Source organism: Mangifera indica, chromosome 2 (assembly GCF_011075055.1).
Source record: "Mangifera indica cultivar Alphonso chromosome 2, CATAS_Mindica_2.1, whole genome shotgun sequence".
Lineage (NCBI taxonomy): Eukaryota > Viridiplantae > Streptophyta > Magnoliopsida > Sapindales > Anacardiaceae > Mangifera > Mangifera indica.
The window spans coordinates 5,877,605-5,892,688 of NC_058138.1; the positions used below are offsets into that span (position 1 = coordinate 5,877,605).

The window sequence follows — 15,084 nt, forward strand, 5'->3', positions numbered from 1 at the left end:
GAAATAGCATTACAGTACTCTTCCAAATCAATTCTCTGGAAGAATTCTTGTAGAAACGAGAGAGAAAATCAGTAAATTGTGTTGTGGACATTTCCAGGAGTGCATCAGATCACCAAATCATCATCAATTGTCAGATTCAGGCAACCGGGTATGTTTTCTATGATCTTGGAATTAGTTTGATTTTGCTTACATTGGTATCAGAGCCACTTATATCTGTGCAATTGTGATGCTGGTGATATAAACATGATTAGGAAGCATGTTTAGGGATTGAATTTACGTGAACAGTATTTTATTTATTAAATAATGTGTACGGATGATTTTGCTTATTGATGGATTGGTTGCAATTTTGTGAAATTGATGCTTAGAATCATGTTAGGATGACTCCTGGATATTAGTTTCATGATTAATTAAAAAAAAATTGCACGAAATCACATGAAATTGGACAAAATTTAGTGGTCTATGTTTCACCCAAAAACCGTGACATTCATGCATTTAATTCGCCAAAATACGGTGACTTCGTCACCTGAAATTTGATGTATCTTCATCGTCGTGTCACAGGCTTCAAAAGCCCTATGAAATTGTTGCTAGAGGTTGGCCGGAAGACGGCCAATTTTGCCATCACAGAGTTAGGGTTCATACTGCGTCGTGGGTTACAATCGGGTTGGGAAAACCCAATTGCCCGATCCGAATGGTCAACAGTTTAACCTGTTTAGTCAACCGAGTCGATCCAACCCAGATCCTGACCCATGGTAACCTGATCAACTATTAACTGGTCAATGGTCAAACTATTGACCAATCAACGGTCAGCGCTTTGACTGTGCGTGAGTGCACGTGGAGGCACGTGAGGATCAGGTTCCCGCGCGTGGTGGCGCGTGACACGCATGAATAGAGTTGTCCAACACGTGGAAGCGCGTGAGACAGTATTTTGGTGAGTGGGAGCACGTGGATGCTTCTATTTATGTTGGGCAGCTTATATTAGCTTAAATTCAATTATGTGTGATCTGTTTATGCATGAATTAAACACTTATAGGTGTTATTTTGATCATGTTTTTGAATTATACTTTGCTAAACATGTGAACATGTGTTGTTTATATTGTTATGCATGTATAATTTATTATTGTCCATTTGTTGGTCATATATATAGGGTGAGCATGTTGACTAAAGACTATTATCTGAACTATAAGAAGAATCCGAAGCATAACTTACACACTCACATTTGGACCATGACTGAAAGAATATTACAATTAAAAGCTGAGGACATATCCCTTACTCATAATGAAAAGATTTATGGACTATTGATGTCATTACCTGATAATTGGTCCGATGTAGTCACTAAGATTATCCAAGATGACAAGAAAGTATTGAATTTTTGGGATTATGTGTATGAGTTACAAAAGGCAGAAGAGCGGAACATTGTTATGAATATAAGGAAAACAACAGCTCTTTTTATTTTCCCAAATCAGCGGAGTGCGAGGCATGTTGGCTATCGCAAACAATTCAAAAACTTTATATTAGATAAAGTTACTCCGAGGATTATTGAAAAAACAGAGAAAGTTTATTGTTTCCGAAATTGGTATCGAGTTGAAGATCGATTGATTGTTAAAATGCCATGTTTTAATAATTATAAAGCTCGAATCAAAGAAAGTTCAGATTCTAGTTCAAGTCAAGATTAGTCATAGTTGTTGAATTTCATGTCCATATTTGTTTCATGCGTATTTGTTTATTTTTGAATTATGATTATGTTGAACTCTCAATGTTGATATAATATATATGTTTTATGGATTATTTGTGGGAACTCTGAGACTGGTAGAATTAAATTATTCTCGTCTGGAATATATATTAACGCGATTGGATTAATTGTTAAAATGTGAAACATTTGTGTCATAGATGATGATTAGGAACATAGTGAACTTTCGACTCTATGCCTTATGTGACATTTTAATCTTTAATGCACAATTGCGACAATAAAATGTGTATATATCTTATTGTTGGTGTTGTATTGCGTATCTCTATAGTTATATATTGAAATGGCTTCGAAAAACATAATTGCCGATTTGAATAAGGGAGAAAGATTGAATGGAGACAATTATAAAATATGGTGAATGAGAATACACTATATCCTAGATGAACAGGATGCCTTGGAGGCTGTTAATCAGGTAATAGATGAGCCCCAATTGGCTGAGGGGCAGAATCCTAATAATGCCCAACATAGGCATAATATGGACGCTTATAATTCCTGGAAAAAAAAAGATTTGACTGCCAGAGGAATACTCATCAGCTCAATGAATGATGATATTGCTTATCAGTATGAGCAATTTGAAACTGCAAATGCTATGTGGGTAGCATTGACAGAAAAGTTTGGAGGAACGACTGTCTCTAAACTACGGCAGTTGACCATCAAGTTCGACACATATAAGAAAGTTCCCAATAAGCCGATGAAGCAACATCTGAGGGAAATGTCAAACATGATAACTGAGCTGAAGAAAGTTGGGCATGAATTGACTGATGAACAGCAAGTGCAGGCTGTTATATGATCTATTCTTGATAGTTGGGAGCACATGAAGGTGACCATGACTTATAATGATAATATCAGGACTTTTGATGATACTGCTCACCATCTTGAACTGGAAGCTGAGTGCCTAGAGGTTGCTAGACTAAATGCTCAAGCATATGTTGCTGAGTCCAGTTCGAAGAAGTTTTCTGGCTATAAGAGAAAATGGTGAAAATCAGGAAAAGGAAAAGAGATCGTCCAAGGACCTTTGAACAAGAACAAACGGTTCAAGCGCAAAAGAGGCAAGCGTTATGGGAAAAGAGATAAGTCTAAACTGACTTGTTATAACTGTGGTAACAAGGGTCATTTCGCCCGTGAATGCACGAAGCCGAAAAAGGTATTGTCTTATCTTGTCTCAAATTATGAGATGTATGTTTCTAGTACTATTTTCTCAACTGAATCTCATCCTATATGGACTGTAGACTCAGGAGCCATAGACCATGTAGCTCGTGATAGAGACACTTTCATAGAATTTCGTCGAATACCGAGGGAAACACAGTGGATATATGTAGGTAATAATACCAAAGTTAAGTGAAAGGAATGGGCATATGCAAATTGGTTTTGCACGATGGTTAAACCTTGTACCTACATGATGTTTTATATGCTCCAGAAATTCGATGAAATCTGGTCTCTGTAATGGTTCTGTTAAAACTGGGATATTGTTTTATTTTCTCTGAAAACTTGGTTAAACTTTTTTATAACGATATGTTTTATGGATGTGTTATAGTGTTGGACACCTTAAATTGTATTAATAATAATATTATTAGTTTTTCTTTATTTGCGATTCCTAATAGTCTAGATGTGGTGCAAATAAATGGCATGCTAGATTAGGGCATATTGGCCAAGAGAGAATGAACAGACTGGCCCGTGAAGGTTTATTAGGACCTATCACAAAAGTAGATTTGCTTATTTATGAGCATTGTCTATTAGGAAAAACTACTAGAAAACCTTTTGACAAAGCTATTAGAGTTGAAGTTCCTCTGCAACTTATACACTCAGATATTTATAGACCTATGAATGTTAGAGCTAGAAAAGGAGCATTCTATTTCATCACTTTCATAGATGATTATTCACGTTTTGGTTATGTCTATTTGATCTCCCATAAGTCAGAAGCAATAGATTGCTTTAGACATTATATGAATGAGGTTGAAAATCAGTTGGACAAAAGAATAAAAGCCTTAAGAACTATCGAGGTCGTGAATATTTATCAACCGAATTTAAGGAATTATGTAGTGAAAAAGGAATTATGAGGCAATTGACGATTCCCAAAACTCCACAACAAAATGGTGCAGCGGAAAGACGAAATCGAACACTGTTGGAAATGGTTAGGTCTATGATGGCGCAAGCAAATCTTCCAATTTTGTATTGGGGAGATGTTTTATTGACTGCGACTTATATACTTAACCGTGTGCCTACTAAGTCAGTAACTTCTACACCTTATAAGTTATGGACAGGTAGAAAACCTGAATTAAATATGATGCGCCTTTGAGGGTCTACTACATATATCCATGACACATTCCATAAATTCAGAAAATTGGGTCCAAGAGGTAAGAAATGTATCTTTATAAGATACTCTGAACACCCAAAGGGTACGTGTTCATAAGAGAAGACTCTGATGGAAGAGTAACTGAAATAGAATCTCGAGATGTGACATTCATAGAAAATGAATTTCCTAAAAATGGTGATATCGATAAAAGTTTTTATCTATATGAAACGGAAGAGGAATGTGGAGAAGGTTCGTCCCAGCGACCATTAGTTATGTCACAAGAGACGATGTCTCTACCTGTTATAGGTAGTGGAAGCAATGGGGTTTTGCTCCAACTTATTTCAGATAGTGGGAGTGAAAATCCTCAATTGCGTAGAAGTGAACATTCTCGAATTCTTAAGAGACGTTTTGAAATTGAAAATGAAGTTTTCATAACTACTCCTCCGAAAGACGATGAGCCTAAAAATATCAAAGAAGCGCTATCATCCCTTAATAAAGAAAAATGGCAAAAAACATTAGAGGAAAAAATGAAATCCATGGAACTTAACCAAGTTTGGAGTCTAGTGGACTTACTGCCGAATCGAAAACCCATTGGGAATAAATGGATTCTCAAAATTAAACGAAAGGCGGATGGCTCAATAGATAGATACAAAGCTCGTCTAGTGGCAAAAGGCTAAACTCAACAAGAAGGTATAGATTATGAAGAAACCTTTTTGCCTGTTGTGAGGTTTACTTCAATCCGTGTCATTCTAGCTATAGTAGCACACCTAGATCTATAATTGCATCAGATGGATGTCAAAACAACTTTTCTTAATGGAGAGCTTGATGAAGAAATCTACATGGATCAGCCTGTAGGTTTTGTGATAAAAGGCCAAGAGCGCAAAGTATGCAAGCTCCAAAAATCTATATATGGCCTAAAACAGTCATCAAGGCAATGGTACTTAAAATTTCATAAGGCGATATTGTCTTATAATTTTAAGATGTTAGAACAAGATCATTGTGTCTATGTGAAAAGGTCTGATGACAAGTTTGCAATTCTATCTCTTTATGTGGATGATGTGCTGATAGCTGGGAGTGATTTGGAATATGTGATGGGCATTAAAAATTGGTTATCTGCAAATTTTGACATGAAGGATATGGGTGAAGCAGATTATATTTTAGGAATAAAAATCAAAAGGGATCGTTCAAAAAGACTTTTGGCTCTGTCACAAGAGCGTTATATATTCAATATGGGAAACTACAAGCCCATAGATAATCCTATGTCTATAGGTAATTCATTGAGCGAAGACTTATGTCTAAAGACTCAAAACGAAAGAAATGAAACGTCTCTAGTACCTTATTCAAATGTGGTTGGAAGTCTCATATATGCGATGATGTGTACTCGTCCTAATATATGCTTTGTTGTCGGATTGGTCAATCGATATCAATCAAATCTAGGAAGGGAACACTGGAAGGCTGTAAAGAGGATATTGAGATATCTGAAAGGCACTGTGGATTATTGTTTATACTACCAAGGAAAGGATTTGTGTATCGTTGGCTATTTGAATGCTAACTGGGGTGGTGACTTGGACCAACACAAATCAACTTCAAGTTATGCTTTCTTACTCCAAAATGGCGCTATATCTTGGAGCAGTAAGAAACAAACATGCATAGCCTTATCCACAATAGAAGTAGAATTTGTAACATGTTTTGCTGCTATGCAAGAAGCTATTTGGTTAAAAAGATTTTTTGAAAATTTGGGTGTAATGGACACATTAGTTAGTCCTACAGTTATGCATTGTGATAATCAAGCTGCGATAGCTTTCACCAAGGATCCCAAATTCTACAATAGAACAAAACATATCGACACCAGATATAACTTTGTCAGAGACATCATTTCAAAGAAAGAAGTGATGGTACAATATATTTCTACGCATAACAGATTGCTGATCCTCTAACTAAATCGATCTCAAGAGATATATATTTTGCACATGTTAAGTCCCTGGGCTTGCGTAGAATATGATAGATGACTTGTTGAGTATATATTGTACTAGTAACACAATGTTAGAACATCAAAGAGTTTGAATTTATTTTATGTGTTTGAATTCATGGTGTTTATAGATATACACATTGTTTATTTTTGAAATCTCAACAAGATGATAATGTCACACAAGTTTGATTAGCTCTCTCACACGAGCAATCGCCTTTGACGCTGAGACGACCGAATATAACCTTTGAATATCATTAATGTAGAGTAATTTAGCTTGATTCCAAATATCAACACATGTTCTATAGGCCTTGTAAATAGGATAGAGAGATGGATCAATAGATTGTCATAACAAACTACACAATGACGCATCAGTTTTGGCCCAACTAGCTTTATCGATCTCAGTTTCTTTTAAATTAGTAGCTCTAATGGTCAAATGGTCTTTTAAACCTTGTCCTGTGAACCGTAATTCTACAGATGTAGCCCATGATGTGTAATTGACACTTCCTAATAACTTTTCAGTAGTAATAATAGGAAGAGAGAGAAATGGAGTAAATGCACCTGATTTTGAAGATCTTTCACCAGCCATTAATAAGAAATAGCAAATTCAACACTGTTTGATTTTTTCGGCAACGACAACGTTGACGGACAGTGAAGAGATTATGTGATGATTACTCGCTGGAGTCTTTTGAGTTCAACAGTGCCAACGATGTAGGCAATGCACACCAGAAAAACAGATCAGAGATGGCGATCCAAGACAGAGACAACCAGCACGTGCAACCAATTCCTATGACTGATGACAATAGAGTCACCACAAACTGACTCGCTAGTGTCTTCTGAGTAGACTGGAAGAGGTGGTGTCGACGCACGCTCGCTAGAGAAGCAGATCAATGATAGAGGCTATCGAGAAGTCTGATGGTGGGTGACAGCACGTGTGTCAATGGATAACAGCTCTCTTTTCAGGGTGTTGATGACAAAGTCGTTCTGATCACAATGATGTAGACACAGCGATCAGAAAATGACAGAAGCATGGTGGTCGAAAAGAAAAGTCGAAAAATGATGCAAACTTCACTGGAAAATAAATCAAGATTATCGAAAAAAATCTTAGAAGCCTAATATTGGCTCTAATACCATGTGAATAATTCTTGAGAATATTTTTCTATATTGAAAGAGTGAATTTACATCAATAGTTATATGAAATTCTAAATCCTACTCTATGAAAGATTATATGTATTTTCCTAGTTTACAAAGATACAATCTCCCTAATTATTTGCTTCCTAATTTAAAGATACAACTCAACAGTCTATTCTCAATATCACTTGTTGCACTCCTATATCAACTTTCCACCACTAGTTGTACCCAACGTTTGGCTTAGCACTCTCTAATGTATTATTGCAAGTATATGTGATATCTCTTACACTCTCCATACTTGCTGCTTTTATCATAACATTATGGAATAAGGTCGAGACACTAGGCTTTCCTATTGAAACCCCAATTTTATTTCACATCTCTAATAGTTTTATTATTGCATTAATTCAATTTGAAAAAAGAAAGATAAAAGAATTATAAAATAAAAAATATTTCAGTTTTCATGGATAAATTTATGAAAACAAGTCAAATATAAATCATGAAAATCATATCACAATATCGATGAAAATCCATGTTAATGTCTCTAAATTGATAAATATAGCATTATTAAAAGCTTTTGGAAGTTGTGGAAAGAATCTTTGGACAAAAAAATTAGAAATAATTCTGGAAGCAACTGTTTTTGACCTTATTCTAATAACGTAATTTGTAGCTGTGCTGTCACAAGAATGTCTATAAATTGTTCTTTACACATAACTTAGAAAGTAGAGAAATAATAAAATAAAAATAATGTGGAAGCTGAAGATTTCAGAAGGAAATGATGGATGTGTTAAAAGTGTAAACAATCACACAGGCAGACAGTTCTGGGAATTTAAACCAGAGCTTGGAACACCTGAAGAAAAAGCACAAGTTGAAATTCTTCGGAAGCACTTCACCAAAAATCGCTTTCAACAAAAGCATAGTTCTGATCTTATTATGAGACTTCAGGTAAATTCATTATATTTAGATTATAGTTATATATTTTTTGATGGTCATTTTGAAGTTTTTTATTATTATAGTATGCAAAGGAGAATCCGTGTGAGATGAATTTGCTTCCTGAGAAAGTGAAAATAACAAGTGAAGAAGAAATAACAGAGGAATTGGTGGCTAATACATTGAGAAGAAGCCTGAGATTCTATTCAATTCTTCAAACTGAGGATGGCTTCTGGCCTGGCGATTATGGTGGCCCTTTGTTTCTTCTTCCTGCCTTGGTATGCTTGCTATTAGACATATTTATTTTATCTTTATATTCCCTTATTTTGTTCTATTTTCATTCTAACGTATAGGTTCATAGGAAAATCCTTGGATTACGTTTATTATTTTTGAGAAGGCAGGAAAATTTTGGAAATGGGTGCCTTTTGTTGAGATGGCTAACCAGCCTTTCCTTATATTTAATTTTAGCAATAATATTCTCTGTGCTACTTTTTTTTCTAATTTTAAATAATCTTTTAATTAGTTGATTGTAATGATATATTATTTTGATAATTTATTTTTTATTATTAATATTACTTTTTTATTTATAAATAATAAAATATTATAGTAACTTTTATTACCAATAATGATATGATAGGTATTATAAGCATAAATTTTGTTATCAAATTCACTTTATATATTAAAAAATTATTAAAGTAATTTTCATTTTGTTACAATTATATTCTTATTTATTAATTTTTTAAGGCAAAAATACTTTCTTTTTTAATTAACATAACAAGTAATACGAAATATATTTTTGAATAATTATACCCAAATATATTTAAACAAAATAGTATTTTGGTTTTATTTTATTATATCTAAATAAATACAATAATTATTTATACTTACCAATTTTTATTAAACTAATATAAATTTATATTCAATAATCTTTAAGATAATCTATTTTATTTTTTTAATAAAAGATTACCCAACTATCTTAACGTGAAATAATTAGATGAGCGAATATAAAAAGTGAATTGACTAAATATTGAATTAAAATAAAGAGTATGACAGTGAAAGTGTATTGTCGGATTAATCCAATAATCTATGTCAAGTTTTTCATTAAAGGACACTTAAACAAGTTGGCATCAAGAGGAAAGAAGTATTCTTTGATTCTTATCTTATAGAATCAGAAACTAATTTGTTGTTAAGTGACAAAAGGCATCCATCCCGCACGTAGAAACAGGCATATCACAACCATCTCATGATAAATAAAAGGCCAAAAGACTTATTCCTACCCAAGGTATAGTGAAATCCCAAACTCCCACCTTCCAACTTTCAAAAACCCAAACACTCACTTATTACCAAATTTTTGTTAAAAATTTCAGTTAGAGTTAAAGGTAAAACCGTTATTTATAAAAAAAAGTTAAAGTTTTATCACATTTTCTTTTCCTATATTTAAAAACTTATATTTTCCCTCACCCAAAGTTTGAAAAGTGCAAAAACCCTCTAGCATTTGTTCCTCTTCCTTCGACACTGATTTCTCCTTCTCTGGCCATCAGTTGTCCTCTCTCCCTCTCCCTCCGGTCTCTCTCACTTGCCTCTTTGACCATCTTCGATCAAAGAGGAAGATGATCGGTCTTCATCTGAGATGAAAAGGATGAGTCTTCATCTGAAAGACGAAGACGATGCATCATAATCTTAGACAAAGACCGTCTGTCTTCATCTACAATAGAAAAAGACTGGAGAGGCAAAGAAGAGAGACCGAAAAAGAGATAAGGGGTGAGGGAGGACGAGCAACAACCAAGGAAGGAGAAATCAGTGCCAAAGGAAGAGGAACAAACCCTAAGGGGGTTTTTGCACTTTTCAAACTTTGGTTGGCGAAAATGTAAATTTTTATGTATGAGAGAGGAAAATGTAATAAAATTTTAATTTTTTTAATAAATAAAGATTTTATCCTTAATTTTAAATGAGAATTTTTTACAGAAATTTGGTTATAGGTAGGTGTTTGGGGTTTTGAAAGTTAGAGGATGAGACTTGGGATTTCACTATACCTTGAGTGGGAATAAGTCCTTTGGCCTAAATAAAATTCTATTCCTTTTCAAAATTTGTCCTTGCCCCCACATTGTCACGCCCACAAACTTTGTTTATTTATTGTACTTAATTATTGTACAATTATAAATCTTTAATTGGATATATGAATATTTATTTATGATGAAATTGAGTTGATGATGGCAAGATTACTAAATCAATAAATTTGAACGAAATAAAGAATATTATTTCTAGCCCTTACCTTGCTCAAAGATTGTTAAAAAATAAAACTAATAGAATTAATAATTGTTAGACATAATTAAACATTGCTTAACAATATAAGAGATTATTTATAATATGATGAGCTTGCTAATAAAAATGAACAATGATCTTCCAAAAGTTTCATGATTAAAGAATAAAGCAATTGCACACAAGACGAAGTAAAATAATGATAGATTTTTTTTTTTTTTAATAATTGTTTAGGTGATTGGCGTATATGTTACTGGAGCCTTAGATCCAATACTACATTTGGGACATCGGAAAGAGATGCTACGCTATTTGTATAACCACCAGGTATTTATTTGTTAATTTCTTTCAGATTTTTTTGATCAAGTGGTATACAATTCAACTTACTGAATAAAAAATATTGTAGAATAAAGATGGGGGTTGGGGATTACATATAGAAGGATGCAGCACAATGTTTTGTGCAACACTCTCCTATGTCGCTCTAACATTGCTTGGAGAAGAAATGGATGGTGGCGATGGCGCCATGGAGAAAGCTCGAAAGTGGATCATTGATCGGGGTGGTGTTACTTCCATTCCATCTTGGGGAAAGATGTGGCTTTCGGTTTGTTTTGTTTATTTATTTATTTTCTTTTCTCATAATAATTCAATAATATTACAATAATTTATATAAATTACAAATATAATTTGTAGATACTTGGTGTATACGAGTGGAGTGGTAACAATCCTTTACTCCCCGAGATGTGGGTTGTGCCTAAGTTTGTTCCGATTCATCCAGAACGGATGTGGTGTCACAGTCGAATGGTATATTTGGCAATGTCATATTTATATGGCAAGAGATTTGTGGGAACAATTAATCTTCTTATAATTTCTCTTAGAAGAGAGCTTTTCACTCTTCCTTATCACTATGTTGATTGGGATCATGCCAGAAATCAATGTGCCAAAGTACGTATTTATTTCTATCTCTATCTCTCTCTATTTTCTACCTACCAATATTATTATCAAATATCAATCTTCTATACTTATTATCTTTGCATGTCACTTTCATATTATATTATTTCTTTGTTTTTATCTCTATCTCTGCCTTTATGAGATTATATGCATGATTATTCATATATTAGTAAAATAATTGAACACTAGATCCAATTAGATTTAAGATTTAAGGGTAAAATCAAATACACAACAACTTCTACTCTTTTTCAGCTCATATTGTTTGTCTCATTCAACCATATATTTTTCTATTCAATGGGATTGCAGTACTACATATCTAATTTTTATATAGTTCAATTAAACTATAGCTCTACCTAGAAGTCTCCTTGCTTACAATTCATTACTAATTGAAATATTTGCATATTTGATTATTAGGAGGGCCTTTACTACCCTCACCCAATGATACAAGACATAATATGGAGTTGTATTGACAAGTTTGTGGAACCTCTTCTAATGAAATGGCCTATGCGTAAGTTGATGAGAGAAGCTGCTCTCAAAACAATAATCAAACACATCCACCATGAAGATGAAACCACTCACTATATATGCCTTGGACCTGTTAATAAAATACTCAACATGGTGTGTTGTTGGGTGGAGGACCCTGATTCTCTACCTTTTAAGCTTCACCTTCCAAGAATTAAAGACTATCTTTGGATAGCTGAAAATGGAATGAAAATGCAAGGCTACAATGGATCTCAATTCTGGGATGCTGCTTTTACTGTTCAAGCGATCCTTTCTACTAACCTTCTTCATTCAGAATATGCTGCTTTGTCCATGCTTAAGAAAGCACACAATTTCATCAAAACTACTCAAGTATGTGAAAGGTTTCATTATAAATAATGTGCCAGCATAATGGAAATAATAAAACAATGTTTACCCACTTTGATTAGGATAAAGTAACACTCAATCACGTAATGATACATAATTGGGTATCTATTTATGTACATAAAATTGGTATATATAGTATTACTATAATGAAAATTTATAGTAATTTGTTTATAATTTATGTATATAAATATTTCACTTGAAAACTAATCTATTTTGAATCTTCTTTTTCAATTTAAATTAGGTTCGAGCAGATAGCTCAGATGATGTGAGTTATTGGTATCGCCACATTTCTAAGGGAGGATGGCCATTCTCTACTCTAGATAATGGTTGGCCTGTGTCAGATTGCACTGCTGAAGGATTAAAGGTACCATAATTCAACTTACTTTTTAATTATGTATTTTAATTCATTTATTTTAAAGTTTTAAACCAATGTTAAAATATTCATCACAGGCAGCAATCTTGTTGTCGCAAATGCCTTCTAATATTGTGGGAGAAGCAATACCAATAAATCAATTATACGACACCGTTAATGTGATTTTATCCTTGCAGGTATTTAAGAATGTGAATGATGAATTAATATATAAGCAAAAACTAACTAATGGAATTTTGTATGCATTCTAATAGAACAAAAATGGAGGTTTTGCGTCATATGAACTCACAAGATCTTATGCATGGTTGGAGGTATGTAATTCATAAATATAAATTAATCTCAACTTGGATTAATCAAATTAAATTATTTAAATTTTAACCACGGTAAAATATTATATGCTTCTGTTCTATCTTCCTCAGATAATGAATCCGGCTGAAATATTTGGAGATATTATGATAGATTATCAGTAAGATCATACAACTCAATATATTTATCAATGAATGGTGATCGAAATTATTAATTAAAACTTAACATATATACAGGTATGTGGAATGCACATCAGCAGCAATTCAAGGCCTAAAGTCATTCATGAAAAAGTATCCAGGCCATCGAACAAAAGAAATAGAAATATCGATTGCAAAGGCAGTCAAGTTCATTGAAAGCATACAACAACCAGATGGCTCATGGTAAAAACTATACAACACCCTGCTAATATACAAACATTGGTTAAAATTGGTCAAACGTTTTATTTCTATAATATTGAGAGGAAAAAAGAAAGAATTAATGTTGTGGAATGAATAAAAATAGGTATGGGAGTTGGGGATTGTGTTTCACTTATGGAACATGGTTTGGAATAAAAGGGTTGGTGAGTAGTGGAAAGACATATGGAAGTAACAATAGCATCAAAAAGGCATGTGAGTTTTTGTTATCAAGGCAACTTCCTTGTGGAGGCTGGGGAGAGAGCTACCTTTCAAGCCAAAACAAGGTCAGAAAGCTATTGAAACCAAACCCCTTTATCTATTCAATAAAGCTATGTATATATAATATTTAGTATATAGTTAGGTTCACAAAAAATACGTCATTATGTGATTAGGTGATTTTAAATTAAAAATTAAATATTATGCAATCACATGATAATATATCATCTTTATACCTAATTGTGTACTTAAAGTTTGTGCATTTGTAATTCTAAAATAAAGAGTGATATACGATTTCTGTAAATAAATAGGTATATACAAATCTTCCAGGAAACAAAGCACATCTAGTAAACACTGCATGGGCAATGTTAGCTCTCATTGAGGCAGGCCAGGTATGTATATGAATAACATTATACTTTTCTTTTAATTAAAATAAAACAATCATTTTTTTTTTGGGTTGTGAATTAGGGCTATAGAGATCCAGTTCCATTGCATCGTGCAGCTAAAGTGCTCATTGATTTGCAAATGGAAAATGGAGATTTCCCACAACAGGTAACTAACATACTTTTCTTCAACAACTGAGGTGCAAGTTTCCTTTTTGCATTTTGACCAAACTAATTTATACCTTTTTCAAAAAGTTTTCCTAATAACAAATTAAGTACAAGCCATGCTTTTATTTCATTACCCATGAACTACTTAATTTGCAATATAGTACATACTCTTAATTTCAAAGACATTAATGTGTTCACTTTGTTTTTATATTGATAGGAAATCATTGGACTCTTAACAAGAATTGCATGATAAGTTATTCAGCTTATAGAAATATCTTTCCCATATGGGCTCTGGGAGAATATCGCAATCGTGTGTTGTTGTCATCTAAAGAATATTAAATGTACATTTTAAAAAAATAATAATAATAACACTCCCCACAACTAGGGGTAAAATTGCAAAATGTAACGTAACAAGTTTCTTTTTACGCATATTTTAACTGGTGGTAAAAAATGTTTATATTGTAGATGTATTTGACAAATCATGAATATTTGTAATAACATATTTTAGGTTGTGTTGTATAATGTTGTATGCATATATATTGTATTATGTGATCATATTTCTAAAATACAAACCTTATTATCTGGATATACATGACAGTTTATTTATCTTCATTTGTTGATATGATATTTTTGTTATTATTATATTAATTATATTTTGACATTACGTTATTCTGATATGATATTATTTTTATTTTTTGATCATATCTAAGTATATGATATTATTTTTGTATTTTGTCCATAATTATTTTGAAGGGACAATTGTGTTATTTCATGGTAGAGAAGGTGAACATCTTTGGACATAAGTGTTGATCATATATATGATCTTCTTTAGTTTTAGTTACAGCCTAAGTATTATATATATATATATATATACACACACACACATACATGAATTTTCTGATATATTTTGTTCAAGTTTGTCTTTGTTTGTGTTGAATCTTAATGTTTTGATGATGATAAAAATCTAAGTTAATTTACTAATATGTCCAAAGAATGTTGAAATACATTACAAAATAGACAAAATGTGAAATTTGCAAATAAATATGGATCAACAAAATATTGGTGAAAACTAGTCGCGCATGAGTAAACTATGATCAACCATGCATCAACCATT

At 32.8% G+C, this 15,084-nt stretch overlaps 1 protein-coding gene across 1 annotated transcript; it reads left to right on the forward strand.

The window, feature by feature from the left end:
• The first annotated feature begins 7,870 nt into the window (after window positions 1-7,870).
• LOC123209409 (cycloartenol synthase 2-like) lies at window positions 7,871-14,397 on the forward strand. The gene is given in 16 exon segments (XM_044627469.1): window positions 7,871-8,076; window positions 8,148-8,339; window positions 10,555-10,644; window positions 10,724-10,918; window positions 11,008-11,259; window positions 11,680-12,117; window positions 12,374-12,496; window positions 12,583-12,681; window positions 12,757-12,813; window positions 12,922-12,968; window positions 13,045-13,188; window positions 13,310-13,487; window positions 13,731-13,811; window positions 13,888-13,971; window positions 14,188-14,200; window positions 14,203-14,397. Coding segments are annotated over 16 exon segments (2,298 nt in total). The 5' UTR covers window positions 7,871-7,878; the 3' UTR covers window positions 14,310-14,397.
• The last annotated feature ends 687 nt before the right edge of the window (window positions 14,398-15,084 follow it).